At 35.4% G+C, this 17,074-nt stretch overlaps 1 protein-coding gene across 1 annotated transcript in view; it reads right to left on the bottom strand.

The window, feature by feature from the left end:
* LOC106068643 (short transient receptor potential channel 7-like) overlaps positions 1–17,074 on the bottom strand; it is a 74,700-nt gene that overhangs the window by 21,402 nt on the left and 36,224 nt on the right. The window contains exons 3-9 of the mRNA XM_056036269.1: positions 14,745–14,858; positions 13,554–13,712; positions 11,794–11,950; positions 5,828–5,985; positions 4,411–4,587; positions 2,175–2,348; positions 1,008–1,172 (exon numbers count right to left, since the gene is read on the bottom strand). Of these exons, the coding sequence (XP_055892244.1) occupies positions 1,008–1,172; positions 2,175–2,348; positions 4,411–4,587; positions 5,828–5,985; positions 11,794–11,950; positions 13,554–13,712; positions 14,745–14,858 (1,104 nt within the window). The remainder of the gene's footprint in view (positions 1–1,007; positions 1,173–2,174; positions 2,349–4,410; positions 4,588–5,827; positions 5,986–11,793; positions 11,951–13,553; positions 13,713–14,744; positions 14,859–17,074) is intronic.

Below are 17,074 nucleotides of genomic sequence, written 5' to 3'. Positions count from 1 at the left end.
TAATTGGGTCAAATCAACGTTGGTTAGGGAAGTGACAATGAGAATTATCTATTCTCTGATTGACCCTGCCATAGACACACAATTTCAACGTGGTTGGTTGGTGTGTTTGGGCAGACTAGGCTGTAAAGATTTGGTCAGCAGCCAATCTAGGAAATGGACACTCCGAAATAAAAGCTACGACTATCTGTTATTCATGTCTCAGACTTCTGTGCTACTGTGAATGTAAGATAGTGTCGGTGCCGGATTAAATTATGTGGAGGCCCCGCGGAAAGGATTTTTTTTCCGGAGGCCCCTACACTTTTTCAAAAGCTTTAATAAAGATCGTCTTATGAGTAATACAATTTATACCTAAAAGCCTGTTATATCTTAGACGAGAAAAAATTAAGTACTTCTAAATTTAATATCATTCTCCATTTTTACAACAACAAATAATTAATATGCATATTTTAGTTTTAAAAACGTGTATATTTTTTATTCAGTGGTAAGTTCTCTAGTAGACCCACTACCGTAACTCTGGAGCTGCATGTATATAGTACAAGCACGCTACTAGCGGACAGTTCTTTATCACGACATTCTTGACAGACGACGTAAGGTTTTAAGTAGTGGCGGTAAAAATGCGAACAAAATGTGGCAAAAAAAAAATAAAAAAATTAAAGTTTCTGACCTGTCGACATTCTGATATTTTTATCTCTTTTGTGGAGACCCATTTTTGTGGATACCCCAGGGAAGTAGCCCCCCCCCCCCCGCCTGCCCTCCCTTAAATCCAGCTATGACAATTTGCCAAAGGCTAAAACGGAGAAGCATTCCAGTGATTCCAAAATTCTACAAAGTAGGCTAACATTTTCTAAATTATAAATAAATTACCTATTTTAAATTTTTATGAATTACATTTTCTAAGATATCTTCTTTTTTTTCTTATGAATCATTAGATTCGTAACACTCCAAAGTTATTTTGCTTACATTTTGAAGGCAAATAAAATAAATATTACTTGTGACATTCAGCTCACCTTTGTGTTCGGGAAAAATACATGAAGAAATATTAAGAAAGGGTATGCACAAGAAAACAATGCTATCATGGTCAGACGCTTCGGCCATTTTGCCCTCTCCAGCTTCCCCATACCGTTGTACCATATGCGGACAACTCTTTGTTGACAACTTGGGTGCGCAATAAACTGAAACAGATAAGTCACTTTTATATGTACAGTATACCAGCCTGATTTCATGCATTTGTAGATAGAAAAAAAATAAGTTTAATAAAATTAAAACTTAACTTTAAGAGTACTAGTTCAGTAGTTGCTATGGATTGCGTGCGTGCGTGTTTCTTATGTAACCACGAGTAAAACTGTGGCAGACGATCTATTTGTATAGGTTGAATAGATTTTTATCTAACCAGAAGAAAGTCGGGGGGGGGGGAGTGGTTAAACATTGGCTTCCGAACCTGGGGGTCCAAGTTCATATCTCGGTTTGAATCTTGATATTTTTAGGGTGCCCCAGAGTCCAATCAACTCTAATGGGTACCTGATATAATTTGGGAAAGTAAAGGCGGTTGGTGGTTGTTATGGTCACATGACACCCTGCTCTTTCACCGTTTGAGAAAGAAACTTATGACCATAACATCCTCTGCCCTATAGATCTCAAAGTCTGAAAGGGGAACTTTTTCTTACTACAAGAAAGTCAATCGTAATGAAGATTGTAAATAGGAGAGTGAAAGTTGAACTACACACTGGAGACAGTCATTCAAAGTGATTTGTATTTTGTTTATATTGTACAAAATATGACTATTTCAGTTGTGTTTCTTATACATCTACAGTGTTGGCAACGGGCATCAAAATATGACCGGAACCGGGCAAAGTGTGCACTTATGGGGCAGTGTCTCATTCAGCTGCGTGCTATTACTGTTAGTTATGTCCAGCATCCACCACAGATAGTCCCTATTGAGGCGGTGCATGTGCTACCATACTCGTCTGGCTTGTTCACATTCGTCCCAGGATTTCAACCACTTCTCGTAGGAATTGTCTACGGAAACGACCAACATCGAAAATCGAGAAAATCTTAAATGCATCTAGGGCGGCCTTATGAGGTGTCTTGTTTTAAAAAATGCTTATTCTAAGCACAATGTTATTAATCAAAGTGTGTTGCTGCATAAGAATTTACATGGGAATTTGCTAGTTTACCTTTTTCTCCTTGTAGTTCAAAGCTAGTTTGAATCTTGCTAAACTGGCAAATTTCTCCTGGTGAGGTTTTCCCGTTTTGTTGAGAACCAGTTCCAGTTCTTTCTGAGTCCTGATTCTGTCCAGTAGTTTGACCACATAGTCACTCAGTTGATCAGCCAAGTCTCTGTACTCACGCTGAATGTGGATTTAAAAATAATCAGAAATCAGATATTTAAAAAAAAATGTTTGCATCACTTAGATAACACCTCGTGCCTGTTTTATTATCATATCTCCCTGGGCATTTTTTTTCTTATCTTATTTTAATGATTGAACATCTCATTCATCATTGTTAGAGCGTGCGGCATACCATTGAGGGTAGGGAGGAGCAGAGATTATTTCATCGTGGAGACGAAATCTATTTTTAACCATGCGACGTGTAAACTGAAGGGAATGGTGGCTTAATAGCGGGGAGGACTGGGATTTAGAACTTCAGAATTTTGAACTTCAGATTTCGAATTTCGGGATTTTTCGGAATTCCTTGAATCATCCCAACTCTAATGGGTACCTGACATACTTGGGGGAGTAAAAGTCGTTGTGGTGACTACATGACATCTTCGTTACTCGTATTCCATAGAATCAGATAAGCGTTACACAATCTGCATGGTCTGAAAGGAATACTGTCACAGTCTCATGAGGGACATGAGTCTCGCTAGTATCTTGCTTACTATGGATAGTCAGGGCTGGCTTTAGGCATAGATAAACTAAGCAACCGCCTAAAGCTTCCAATTGGTTGGCCCTCGCACTGGACTAAAAAATAGAAAAAAAAAAGCTAAACTTGGATCAGATCTCAAATATAGTAGAGCACTATGACTATATGTTTACTAGTCTAACTCTGTCTCTACTACGGAAATTACGATATATGAATTTCAGTTACATGTCGATTTAGATATAGACATAGGCAGGTTTTTAATAAATTGCGTCAATATTTTTTTTCGCTGTTCCTTTTAATTTTTCAAATTTCATATAGAGCCACCAAATGTATCTTTGCCTGCCCTAGTTCATCCAATGATCCAAGGCCGGCCTCGGGATAATGTTTACTATCAGAGCATTACTGGATTGATTTTATCATTCATCATATGTATTTTATTTGACCCAGCTATGTATTACTGGATGCTTTGAAGTATGATATTATTTTATTATATGCTATTCAAATAATAAATCTTCGCCTGGCTTGACCATTGTGTTATAGATCTAAGTAGTTAAAATACTAAATAGATTTGTTTGTTATGAACAGCTCATTACGCAAGCTGATTATAGACTACAGATTCGAACCCTAGGTCACGCGAGCTGATTATAGACTACATATTCGAACCCTAGGTCACGCGAGCTGATTATAGACTATATATTTGAACCCTAGGTCACGCAAGCTGATTATAGACTATATATTCGAACCCTAGGTCACGCAAGCTGATTACAGACTACATATTCGAACCCTAGGTCACGCAAGCTGATTACAGACTACATATTCGAACCCTAGGTCAGCAAGCCGATTACAGACTACATATTCGAACCCTAGTTCACGCAAGGCAAGATATAGACGCGACAAATACATTTATGCTTTTTTTTATTAGTACGTGAATAATGATTATAGTCATTTAGCTTTCGACTTTATCACATCCTACAAATTTCCCCTTTCAGACCTATCAGGGCAGATGATGTAAAGGTCATTCTGTGGCCCAAAGCTATCATCTGGCCAGCACAACGACCAATCGCCTTTACCTTTCTCCTACTAACGTCAGGTACCCATCAGAGCTGGGTGGACCTAAAGGCGCCCTAAAGATCCCGAAGGTAATAATTTCAGTCTTCACCAGGATTTGAACCCGGAACTCATCAAAGTTCTTTATCACTCAGCCACCGCACCTCCTTATCACAGCCAACCTTGTGTATTATGAATGAAAATATAGTTGACTCATTCCTGTGAGCCCACCCCCCACCCCCCCCCCCCAGAAAAGCATAGTGCTGCATGAATGTAAAGGCAGTGCTTGCAAATTGTTAAGTATTATAACCCCGATAATTTTATAGGCCTATATCCTAAGTTTTTTTTTTTTATTTTAGAGTAATGAAGTATAGATATTGATACCATGAATATATTTGTAAAGGTCGAAATACCTTTCCCTAGTAAAATAACCGCTGTGTTTTTATATCCAAGAGAATAATGTTTATTAGTTTGCTTAGCATAAGTTTAAAGTAAGTTTACCTTAAAATGTTTTTCCACTCTTGACAATCTTCTAAGTTCAGCAGCCAGTTCAAAGGCAGTCAAAATTGGATCTTTACTAGACAATGAAATGTAAGCCTCACTGGCAAGTCCTTTGTAAGCATTAAGTCTGTACTTGGCCAGACGAAGCTGGTCAAATTTCATTTTGTTTCTACATTCCTGTCAGAAATATCAAGAAATATGAACTTAATTTTGTTTTTTTGTACTTGTTTGTTAAAAAGCCGAGAATTTTATTGCCAACTAAATAATTTGTTAAAAAGTCACTACTGTCAAATCAACATATGATTTTTTTTTTTAGAAATGATAGATTCAGATAAATACTAACACGTGATGTGCGCGTCAAGATTTAAAGGTTTTTACAAATACATTGTTTATAAATTTAAGTAGGAGAAGATATTCATACTGTTATAACTCTGCCATGCGCACCGCCATCCAGGCTAGTGCTGGAAGGTGCGCACTGTGAAAGACTAGACCTAAAAGGATGTCAACATTAGAGAGGAGAACGATTTCTGCCCAAGGAGAGAGCCAATATGGAGAGACTGTGTCTAAGAGAAGATGTTGTTTTGTGTAACTGTGATGTCCTGTAAATAAACATCTATGTCTCGTTGAGTTGCCTCCCTTAAGTTATTACAATACTATGCAGAGGCGGCCTGGGTGCCAGGGCTCTGGGTGAGTGTTACCAAGTTTAACAAATCCTAGTTTATACTGGTTTTTGAAGCAGACGGTGACGGAATCTACAATCGCGGGCTCCCCTTAGGTGCGCGGGCCTTGAGCGATTGCCCCACTTGCTACTCCTAAATTCTCTACTGATACTTTGCATCAAGATCTCGTTGTCTGGAGAAATTAGATGTTCACAATATATTAGCTTTGGGCAAATAGAGTAAGTTGTCCATAAGGGACATTGCAATTCCCAATGTACTAAAAATAGACCACTAGCTATTTCTGAGAATGAATGTATTTAAACATATAGGTGCCGGGTCGTTGATTAGTCAAATAAGTTTATTATGTTTACTTTTGCGAATCTACTAAAGAATCACAACATTATGAAACCACATAATAAACATAAGTAAGTAAGTAAAGTTACCCTTTCATACCTTGTGGTCTATAGGGTAGATGATGTAAAGGTCATCTGTTTCTGTGGCCTACGGTTAACGAGGGTGTCATGTGGCCAGCACAACGACCAACCGCCTTTACTTTTCCCCAACTAATGTCAGGTACCCATTAGAGCTGGGTGGACTCATAAACATAACACAATCATAATGAAAAACAAGACATCATAATATAATTCTGTTTGTTTAAAGACGAAGACATTCGTAATCGGTTGTCTTGTTCAATTAGTTAAATGAAATTAATTTATTTTACGTTTTTTTTAATAATATAATATATTTCATATACATACCTGACAAGCACAGCTAAATTTGTGAGGCTTCATGATTGTTTCACCTCGTAGTAACAAAAGTTGAACAATTTCATATTGATTCTTCTGTGAGGCCAGTATCAAAGGAGTTATATCTGGTGAGAACTGCGAGTCTGGAAGAGCTGTTTTGTAAAAGCCATCTAGAAAAGAAATTCATCAAGACAAGATAATTAAAACCCAACGAAAAAATTAAATAGAAGCCAGTAGAATTTACCGAGGCGACAAATATCTATCAGTTCCAGAACTTGTTTTCATTCACCCAGGCTCCTAAAGTATATTTTAAAAGCGTTTTTTTTTTATACATTACATAATTTCTAATAAATTTTTTTTCAATATTTAATATATATTTCCTTTAATTAGCAACTATATGGGCTTGAGGCCTACTTTTTATTTTTCAGAAAATTAAATGTATTTCTTAATTATATCTGTTGAAAAAAGTTTTTAAAAAATGCCAAAAAAGACTTAGAGGTAAATGTCCTTTTTCAAAAAAGAAATAAGAGAATGGTATATCAAGTATTCTACAAAGATTCTTCTGTTTCTTTTCGAGTTATTCTTCATTTTTAAAAACTTTGAACTATCTTATAGTGAGAAAATAACATAAATATTGACAGTAGAAGTGTCTACATAGTTAGTAGGCATTAAGATCCAGATCCTGTAGTTCCGCAAACCACAGTAGTCTCCTTTAAAATACAAGTGTATTTACCTGTAAACAAGTTATCAATAGGTCAGCACCCTGTCTAATTGGGCTGACGCTTACTAAATATTTCACAACCATTTCTTTATTACATTTAAGGTCAATTTAATGTACTGTACAAATATTTTACTGTGGTTATAAACTTGAACGTGTCCGATGTGGTAACTTAACATCCAATCTCAATCTAACATGATTGTATAACTGAAAGTTTTTGTACAATTGTCGCAGCTCAGCTCTTTCTTTATCGTGGGGATGAATTAAAATAAAAGGTCATTAAAATATAAGGTCATGCTGTCTTGAAGTTTCGATCCAATGTCTTCTAGGTTTTAAATGTAACTTTATTTAATTAAACTGACATATATCATTTCAAAAAGATAGCATCCTCACCAGTGATAGAAAAACTAGTAGACACACAAAAACTCTTATTGTAATATCTTGATTTCACTTGAAAACTTATAAAATGACAATGTCAAAAAAAAAAATGGAAATCGTGATATTAAAACATTGTATTTTTTAACAAAAGAATGATTCCGTTTCATTTTTAGCTGCACCCGAAAGGGCAAAAGGGGAAAAGACGAAATTAGTTTTGTGTGGGATGTCTGTCCGTCCGTCCGTCCGTTCCTTCGTCCCGTTTAGATCTCGTAAACTAGAAAAGATATAGAAAAACGACATCATAATATTTAAGACCATTCAAAGTTCTGATACAATGGCTATTTTTTTCTTTTCTGAAAGCAAAAATCTAATTTTTTAATCACGATGCAAGCAGTATTTTTCATAAAATTACACCACTTTACAACTATTCACTATTAATAGTAACAAACATGGGAGGCTCTTTAGTAGGGGAGATAACTACTATATTTTTAACACATTTATGCTAAAGGTTTTAGATTTTTTTGTCAATTTTTTTTTTATTTTTTTTTTACATTTGTATTGCTAAGTTAAGTACGTTCAGTTATATTAACTACTACATTTACACAAAAAAATGTTTATTTTTTTTTTAAAGAGAAAAAATCTATTTAGTATGCATATAAGTTGGACATAATTGAAAAAAAAATTAATAAGTAGTTTTCATATTTTCGCGTGAACTGTAGTGGGGCAGTACGCCCTAATAACATTTTTTACGGAATGTTTTTTTTTTCCTTGAGAAATATGAGATTGACCCTTTGCAAAACAATAAGCTCAATTAGCCATCATTATGAGACATTAGGCCAGGTTTACATCTTACTTCACTTTCATTTTCACCGATCCTCTGGTCTGCTGGACTTCTGGGGCACCATACAAGATCTGTCAACCTTCTTTCTCCATTCTTCTGTCATTTCGCTGGAGTAACCCTGTCTCTAATCTCTTGGTTTGTGATGCGGTCTGTTAATGTGATACATAGGATCCTTCTGTAGCATCTCAATTTCATTTTTAGGATCCTCCTCTCTAGCTCTGCAGTCGGAGTCCAAGACTTACAATCATATAAAATGTGGCCATGACCAGAGAGCGCATCAGTCTGATTTTGATGCCTTTGTCATTCCATATTATTTTAAGTTGTGGACTGTGCTATTCGGGCCAATAGTTCAGGTTTCGTTCTCTCATCTGAGACAATAGCTCCAAGCTGCTAACACTAGTCAGCTTTTCACCTCCAATACTGATTCAATTTTTAAAGCCCTGCTGGCTATAATTTTTTTTTTTTTGAGAATTAATTTGTAAGCCAAATGCTTCGGAAGCCTTGTCAATGCGCATCACAAGGTTAGCTAGTTCTTCTTCTGTCCCTGCTAGGCCATCAATATCATCTGCGAAGAGCAAGTTAGTAATTCTTCTTCCTCCAATGCTTAAGTACCTTCATAGCCCTCGAGAGCATCTTCCTTTATCTTTTCAAGGAAGATATTGAAAAGTGTTGGTGAAAGTAGGCAGCCTTGTCTTACTCCAACTGTGGTTTTAACCAATCCCCAATGTCATTGTTGAAATACATCGCACTGGTGGCATCCTAGTAGAGGTTCTGGAAAACTTTAATTATGTTTTTATTAATGTTATACTTTTCCATTGTCGACCAGAGTACCTCATGGCATACTCGATCGAAAGCTTTCTTGGAATCAATAAAGACATGGAAAAGATTTTCTTTGTGTTGGAGATATTTTTCACAGAGTATTCTGAGGTTTAGGATTTGTTCTGTTGTGCTGCGACCGTGTCTAAAACCCGCTTGTTGTTCTGATATGATTTTGTCTGCTATCGGTTTTAATCAATTTAATATAATTTGTAACACTACTGGGATGGCTTATGAGGCGGATAGTGCGGTAGTTTTGACAGAGTTGTAGATTGCCTTTCTTTGGAAGAGTAACATTCCTTATAAAGGAAAATTTTAAGAACTCGGATAAGATTGATGAGATTTTATGAGTGTATTTATGTCTGGCTCAATGTTTATACGTAGGAACCACAAATTTAAGCGAGCACAAATTTTTAGTTGGTTTCTTTTATTTGCGATAAGTTCATTACGCCATGTTGTACCATGTTGTACCATGCTGACCGGAAAGCAGTCAACAACTTCTGTACCCATAATGCAGACTACACAATTGGAATCGGAATTGTTTTTTACTAGATTTTGTGGTCTACTTGTTCATTGTTTGTGGATATTTCAATAAGCTGCTCCTGTATTAATATGGATTCATCTGTGATTGGGAACTGATTTTTTTTTCACGCGATACAGCCGCTAGATGGTTAAATAATATCTTTAGTTTATATTATGTTGTCATAGAAGTAGTAGTGAGCGGCGAGTTGATTGTTATTCAAATTTTCAAATTATCTGACTGAATTTAGTCTAAAAAATTATTTTAATTATATATAATTTTTATCTTTCTGCGGCCCCCCTACTTTCGTCGGACCACAGTTTGAGAACCGTTGCATTAGAGGTACACTAGATCACTAATAATCATATCCTATTGTCTATCAGTCTGCTAAATTAATACAAAGTTGCATAATTTGTGTATTTTACTTTATTGAATGTAAACGGAATTCATCTTTGGATTGTTCTCAGGGTCGGATTTAAGGGAGGTCTGGTGGGGCTACAGCCCAGGGGTGTCTACAAGAAAGCCCCCACATAGAAACAAAATTGAGAAAAAAAATCAAAATTTCGAGCAGCCTTCAAATGTCTGGGTTTTTTTTTTATTATTTTATTTTTACCAACAATACTCTAAATCTTACAGTTGGAACCAATACTCCCCTAGTTAAAAAGTGTCAGTTTATAGTTTGCTCGTCAAAAATACTTCTGATTAGCTACATTACGTTAACCCTAAAAATTTAATATTTTTGTTACTAAAATTTGTGTATTAGAAAATTAAATTTTTTTAAACGAAAGAAAATTGAATCTAGTTTACAAATACTGTTTGTTCTTATAGATATTTGTACATTTTTTAAATAAGAATTTTTATTAGAGCTTTCGAAAAATTGTAGAGGCCTTCACAAAAATTCTTCCCGGGGCTTCCACATACTTAAATCCGGACCTGATTGTACTAACTGTACTCCATTATTATGACTGAGTTTCTAAGACATGAAAGTCAACTTATCTTGGACACTGGTCGTGGGCGTCACTTCTGTGTATTACTAGAAGACATCTTGCAAATACTTTACTTTGAAAGATAAATTTCTAATGAACAATGAAACTGTGAAAATCTTGACAGTGGAAATGTGAACAAAATAGAACTGCAAGCTAGCATCAAAACCCAAGTCAAATCTTTTTCCATACAAACTGTTCAGTTTAAGCATGACCTCCAGTTTGTCACATGTGTGCAATTAGGCAGCGTGAAAATAGCTTGATTGTCCACATCTAGACACACAGACAAACGGATGAAGGTACAACCCGTCAGGGAAGGTCTTAGAAAATTGGAGTCGGAAATATAAAGAGAAATTTAGCTAGTCGTCTAGACTATTTTTATCTTTAACAAACCTACGTCAGCGGGTTTTCCCTCTTGTGGGTCTCATTCATTAAACAGCTAAATTATGAAATAGACGTTTATGGACATTTTGTGCAGTCTGGATCTAAAGGCCTGTCAAAACAATTTTATTATATACTTTGAGTAGATTTATACATTCGCCTAGCCAGGATTGGTTTCGTGGGAAAAGGAATTAGGGCGAGATAAACAAAATGTTCCATTTTTGTTTAAATCTTTTATTCATTAGTTATTAAGAGCAAAATAATATCTCTTGCAAATGTTTGTCAGCTGTATAAATGAGGAATTATCTTTTTTTTTTTACACAATTATTTATAGTACCTAATAAAACATGAATTTATTTTAAAAAATTAACCAATTAGTAAATTAATTATTGGGTAATTAATTATTTTGTTTGATATAGAAAAGGGGAAATAAATTCTACATTATTGATAGATACAGTTGTAAATGTGGAGTTCTTCTCCTTATTTAAGCTATATTGCCTACTGAAAGTATTTTTATATTAGGCTTGTTTAGATTTTTTTCTTAAAATGTTGCTTGCTAGCAGTCCGTGTGTCTGGTTGTTTTTGTGTTATTGTTTATTTTCCAGTTGGATGTCTAATATTTCAAAACGTAGAAAAGACAAGTGTCCTCTCCAGAGCAGATCGATCATGCGGCATGTTTACCTGGTCTAGTTATTGACTGAACCTGGCTGAACTAATCTACCCCTCTGTCATCTCTCGATGTGCGCTGTATTGGCCCCTGGGGAGACGGGGTGACCGTGGTAGACTCGGCCCTGGACTCGTTAGATTACGTTTCATTTACCTGCTAGGTCAGCGTTGATGACGTAAGGTCACGTGGCGGTTACCCAACGCATGTCCTTGTTTTACAGATTATGTTGTGCATCAGTGTATGCATTATTTCGTTCACCTCTTTAGATACTAACATAAACGTTACTAGATACTGAGCAATGTCTATCATAGGAGATATGTAGTGTGATATAAAAAAACTAAATTTTATTTCATACTAAGTCTATTTGTGTATTCCTCTATAAAGTTACAACACACCTATCCCCTTGCATTAAACACAACATGACTTTATCAACAAACAAAATATGAAAAGCCTTATTTTTAAAATCATTTTTGGGGTGTACTTTTTTAATGAACCCTTGTGTGTGCGTGGGGGGGGGGGATGCTTTAAGAGGGTGAGTATTATAAAAATACTGTTTCTATTTACGGTTGTGAGTAAAAGTGTTCTTTAAAGATTTTCTGTTAGTTTCATAGTTGCTTGTTTATAATCAATACGTTGTACAGTGCCCAAGCGTTAACAACATGACCAGAACAAACCTGTGTCTCCCAGTTTCCGTCTCTCTTTCCACATCTCCAGATACCTTCTGTGTTTAAGTATAGTCTCAGCAATCTGTGTATGCCCGGCACTGATGGCTTGTAACACTGCCTCGTAGATGTGATGCTGGTTTGATTTCTCCAAGAGAACTTCCACAACCTAAAGATGATTTCGAAGAAAGAGAGTGTCATTGCAGTGCTCGGAATTCGATTAATAATTCAATTTAATAATTTTGTATGTTCTTGTTGCTCGTGTTTTAATTTAACTAATTTTTTAAAATTATTTGCATTCTAAATGTGCTTTGTAGGTTGTCCATAAATTATTTTCTTAAACAATGTTAATAATTAGTTTTATTTCTTTGTGACTAATGCTTTAGTGACTTATGTTATAGTTACTTATGTTTGATCCCATATTTCCCTAAAGTTTTGTGAGTTGATTTGTTTACTCGGGATTACCGGATGTGACATTAGCAGAAGAAGTAACAAGAAAGTAAGAAAATGTTTAGTTTAACAAGGAATTCAATTGATTTTACATTTTACTTCCTCTCGGAGAGTCTGGACGCATTGTTTGGTGTAGTTTCATTGGTGTCTAAATCTAGTATCTTGTGACTGAATTAATTAAATGTATACACTCTAAAGGAGTTATACCATAAGGTTTCTTTTAATTATTTGAATGTTGACCAATGAGATGAGTAGTTACTAAGTTTCAACTGTAGGCCTAAATGTTTATGAAAACGATACACATGGACAGACAGACAGACCATCTCAAAAGAAAGACACGATATAAAAAACAAAACATCGATTCCCTCAATGTCACTAATACTCCAATCCGTGGTGCTAGTTAAATAAATATATTTTCAAAATCTTAAATTGATATGTATTAGTTTTAACAGAGCTTCAAAAATTTTGAATAATTTCATAGTTGGTTACATTTATTTTAGATTTTTAACTGACAAGTTCTTCATCTTATTGTTAAACTGTATAATACAATACTAGTACAACATCTGGAATGAACTGCGCGGTAGTTTTCAAAACAGGTAGTTTGTCATAGAGTTTTGCTTCTTTGCTTTAATAACTGTTTTTTTTTTTTGGGGGGGGGGGGAGGGGGGGCCCGGGGGGCAGTGACTTGTTCGAGCCTCTCGATCGAGAATGCAGTTCATCATTTTGGATTTATAACTGACTTCTTCATTGTATAGTTTAGATTTATAGCAAACATATTCCTTACGCATTTTAAATTTATAATTGACATGTTCATTGTATATTTTAGATTTATAGCTAACACATTCATATTCATTTTAGATTAAAACTGAAATATTCATTGACTATTTTAGATTTATAGAAAACATATTCATTATTTATTTTAGATTTGTTACGGACATGTTCATTGTACAATGGGCGGGAAATGTAGTCCACATGCCAGACAATCGCCTTCCCAAGCGACTTCTGTACGTGGAGTTGTGTGCAGGAAAGCGCTCCCAGGGAGGTCAATACAAGCGCTACAAAGACACTCTCAAGAGCTCCTTCAAGGAATGCGATATCGACCTTCACGGCTGGGAAGCACTAGCTCTCGATCGTTCCTCATGGCGTGAAGCTGTGAGTCTCGGAGTCATCTTCGAGTCCATAGGAAATGAGAAATGTGCTCATCTTCGACCACGAAGGAGGAGCTCTATACAATGGACGCGATCTTTCTAAAAGTGTCAGAGTTAGAAAGCAGCGACAAACTGATTCTGAAAAAGTTCAAAGAAATGTCCACTGACTCTTACCTCCAGATGTTCATTCTTAACAGCCAGTCGTAGTGCGGTTCTTCCCAAGGCATCAATACAATCTATATTCAAATCCATATAGTCGTTTAGAATTCTCTTCACGTTTGGGATGTCGCCAAACTCAGCGGCGTGCAGGAACTCTCCCTCAACATCCAGAAACTGAAACACACAGAGATCGTTCAGAAGGATGTCTTTCAGTCTTAGTATTAGAAGCATCTTTAGAGTATCGGGAGTCAAAAAAATAGTGACGGTTTGATTACTTTGTTTTATTATAAAATGAGACTGGATAATTTTTAATTTCATTGATCTTTGATCTAAACCATAAGCATTACAATGTTTCTGTAATTATGAGATTTTCTCAATCAATAAGAAAATAATATAGAAAAGATATTTGATAAACCATTCTTTTTTAAAATGAATATTTATTTTTACAAAAATTACATTTCATATTGCCTTTTCTACAGTTATTAACTCTTTCTCTCCTAAGTGACAATATTGTGGTTGATTTGACCTCATTAAGTTTAATTAATGTTTCATTTTGTAAACTTTAATTTGTTTTATATATAAAAAGCACGCATTTCCCTTTAAATTCTATATCAAATAAAACATTTTCTGGTAACAAACAAAAACGCTATTGAAGCTAAATCATAAACGGGTAGTGAAATACAAATGAGTAAAATGAATGATTCCGTCGGAACGTGGAAAATAATTAAGGAGAGAAATAGTTAAAAATTGTGTCAGGATAATTAGCTACTTTCGTTTGAATAATAAAAAGACCAAAACACTTAATTAGTCCTCATTTTAAAAAAGGCGTTTGTTTTAAATTAATATAGGTTGTTATTTCTTTGTATATTATAACATCAAATGTTAAACCATTTCATGTTAAGAAAAATATTTTTAAAACTACCATTGATTAACTAACACTTGAGTACAGCAATCTCAACTGTGCGTTATCTCTGAGACGTTTTAGACTTATATAGTAGAATTAAAGTTTTAAAAACAAAGTGCTATAGCAATTACTTATTTCAGCATATTTTATTCTTGGTGTAGTTTACAGAAATACTTATCTTGAATTACAAGATTTAATCTGCTGTAAACAGTAAGAGTATTTAGTGTAAACAATACTATTCACACTATTACATTCTCATGAATGTTATGAGAAAAACAGTTTACTTAATAGTACAGACTTACCGTTGGTCTGGATCCCTCAGAGTCCTGGGACACGCTGGACATGAAACTGTACCTCGTGGAGCCAGGCTTCCGGCGCCCTTTCGCACCTTTGGCGGCATTCAAAGGGATGTCCACCTTAATGCGAGACAGGACAGTCATCATGTTAGAAGAGGTCATCCTAGTTCTGTGGGGCGCCCCGCCCCCACCGTGGCCTTTGTTACGCACGACTCTGGTGAGTGCGGGGGAACTCATATTTGTGAGATTTCGCGCGTGCCAGAAGAATCAAGTTTCTCTATAGTCCGTTTTATGCTTAACAATCATGATCTATGAGTTTTGTGCAACAGTAGATATCAAAATAGAATCACATCATTAGAAAATTTCGTTGTTTGTATACAAGAAGAAAATCATGACTCTGTATTGAATAAAATATGGCCATGAATGTATCTAGTATGTCTTACCAAGATAGATCTAGTCAGCGGATGATATATAATTAGAAATATAGTTTTTATAGTCATTTTATCACAAGTGTCTATGATAATATTCTAGTCAGAAAAGTTTAATTTGCTACTGATAAACACGCACACTCACAGATGTAATGTCAAGCACCTTGCTCAGAGCAGACAGATAATTATAAAATGTATTCAGCAGTGTAAAGTGAGCTTAGTTCCCGAACGAGACAAAGATAGAAAAAGTTGTACCATAAGAAGAAAATAATAATAAAAATCCTATTAAAACAATAATTAAAGAGGAAGAACTTACAAATATATATATATATCAATAATTTAGAAGTTATTTCCCTTATTCGGTATCAAACAGAATAATTAATTACCATTAATTGACTAATTGGTTAACGTTTTAATCGATTTATGTTTTATTATGCACTTTGTAATAATTGTAGTTTTAACCTGATTCGAGAATAGGTGTTGAAGAAATGAATTGTACCTAAGGGGACGAAGCCGTACGTATTTAGCTCTATCTGTGAATACTGAAGAGATTTTTTCCCTTGATGGTATTAAACTAAATAGTTAATTTTCCCTAATTAATTGACTAATTGTTTACTTTTTAAATGTAATCATGTTTTTGTCTATGCCAATGAGTGCACAGTTTCAACATGATTCGAGAATGGCTGTTGGAGAAATAATGTGTACAAACTTTTTTACCAGACAGGTAAACTGACAGACGGACAGAGTTGATATAAGCGTTGTAATAATGATGAGTTCACGGTAGATAGCATTCCGTGGTTGGTCCCTGTGGTTACGTATACTCAGGGCCGGTCTTAAGCCACTGCAACCTATGCGGCCGCAGTGGACCCCGCGCTTTCATAGGCCCAGCGCTAATTATATGTGTAATTGCATAATGATGCAAAATATACGAAAAAGTCGAGGAAATTATTATTAAAATTTCCTGGAAAATAGACCAAATAGTTATTTCGTGGTGTCATTCAATATGGAAAACACAATTCTGGAGTTCAAAAACGGTTTTTAAATATTAATAACAGAGCATTTTTTACTCCATGTGCGTGTCCTAATTACAATCTGGTGGTAGCAGACATGGTCAAAACTTGCCCTGATGCGTTCACCTTTATTGGAACAATACAACACGTGTACACGAACTATTCAGTATCTACAAAGAGATGGCCACCATTCAGAAAGCATGTTTCCAATCTGTCTGTAAAACCTCAGTGCTAAACGAGGTGGGAGTGTAGAATAGTATCAAAGCACTTCGTTATCAATGGCCTGAAATTTGTGACGCACTCGATGAATTAGCTGAAGAGACTAATGATGTGATAATTAAAAGTGAATCAGGAACACTGTATGAAACATTGAAGCAGTACAAAGTCTTTGTGTCACTTGTGTTATGGTACGACGTGCTCTTCCAAGTCAATTTTGTGAGTGAAGAACTGCAAGAGTAAACAGTAGATTTGAGCACTGCAATGGACTTGTACAGCAATTTGATGACTTGGCTAAGAAAACTGAGAGTTGATGGATTTGTTCACATTCTTGTGACATCAATGGAATTGGCTGAAAAAATGGAAGTTGTTGCAATATTTCCAGCTAAACGTCAAAGGAAAAGGCAGTTTGATAAATCCGTTGAATACTTCACACCTGGAAATGCTGAAGATGACTACAGGATAAATTGCTTCAACAGAATTGTGGACACTGCTATTCAATCCTTGCAGCCAAGATTTGAACAGCTGAAATCAAACCACAATTTATTTGGGTTTCTTGTCAGCTTCAAGAGCCTTCAGCTTGAGGACATTAGACAGTTAGCAAGGAGCTTGGAGCAAGCATTGATGTCATCAAAAGACCAGTCGGTAGAAATATGTGGGCAAAAATTAGCAGTTAAAATGG

The sequence above is a fragment of the Biomphalaria glabrata genome, chromosome 7 (genome assembly GCF_947242115.1).
Source record: "Biomphalaria glabrata chromosome 7, xgBioGlab47.1, whole genome shotgun sequence".
NCBI lineage: Eukaryota > Metazoa > Mollusca > Gastropoda > Planorbidae > Biomphalaria > Biomphalaria glabrata.
The sequence above is the reverse complement of the archived record's forward strand: the minus strand, read 5'-3'. Positions and strand labels throughout refer to the sequence as shown.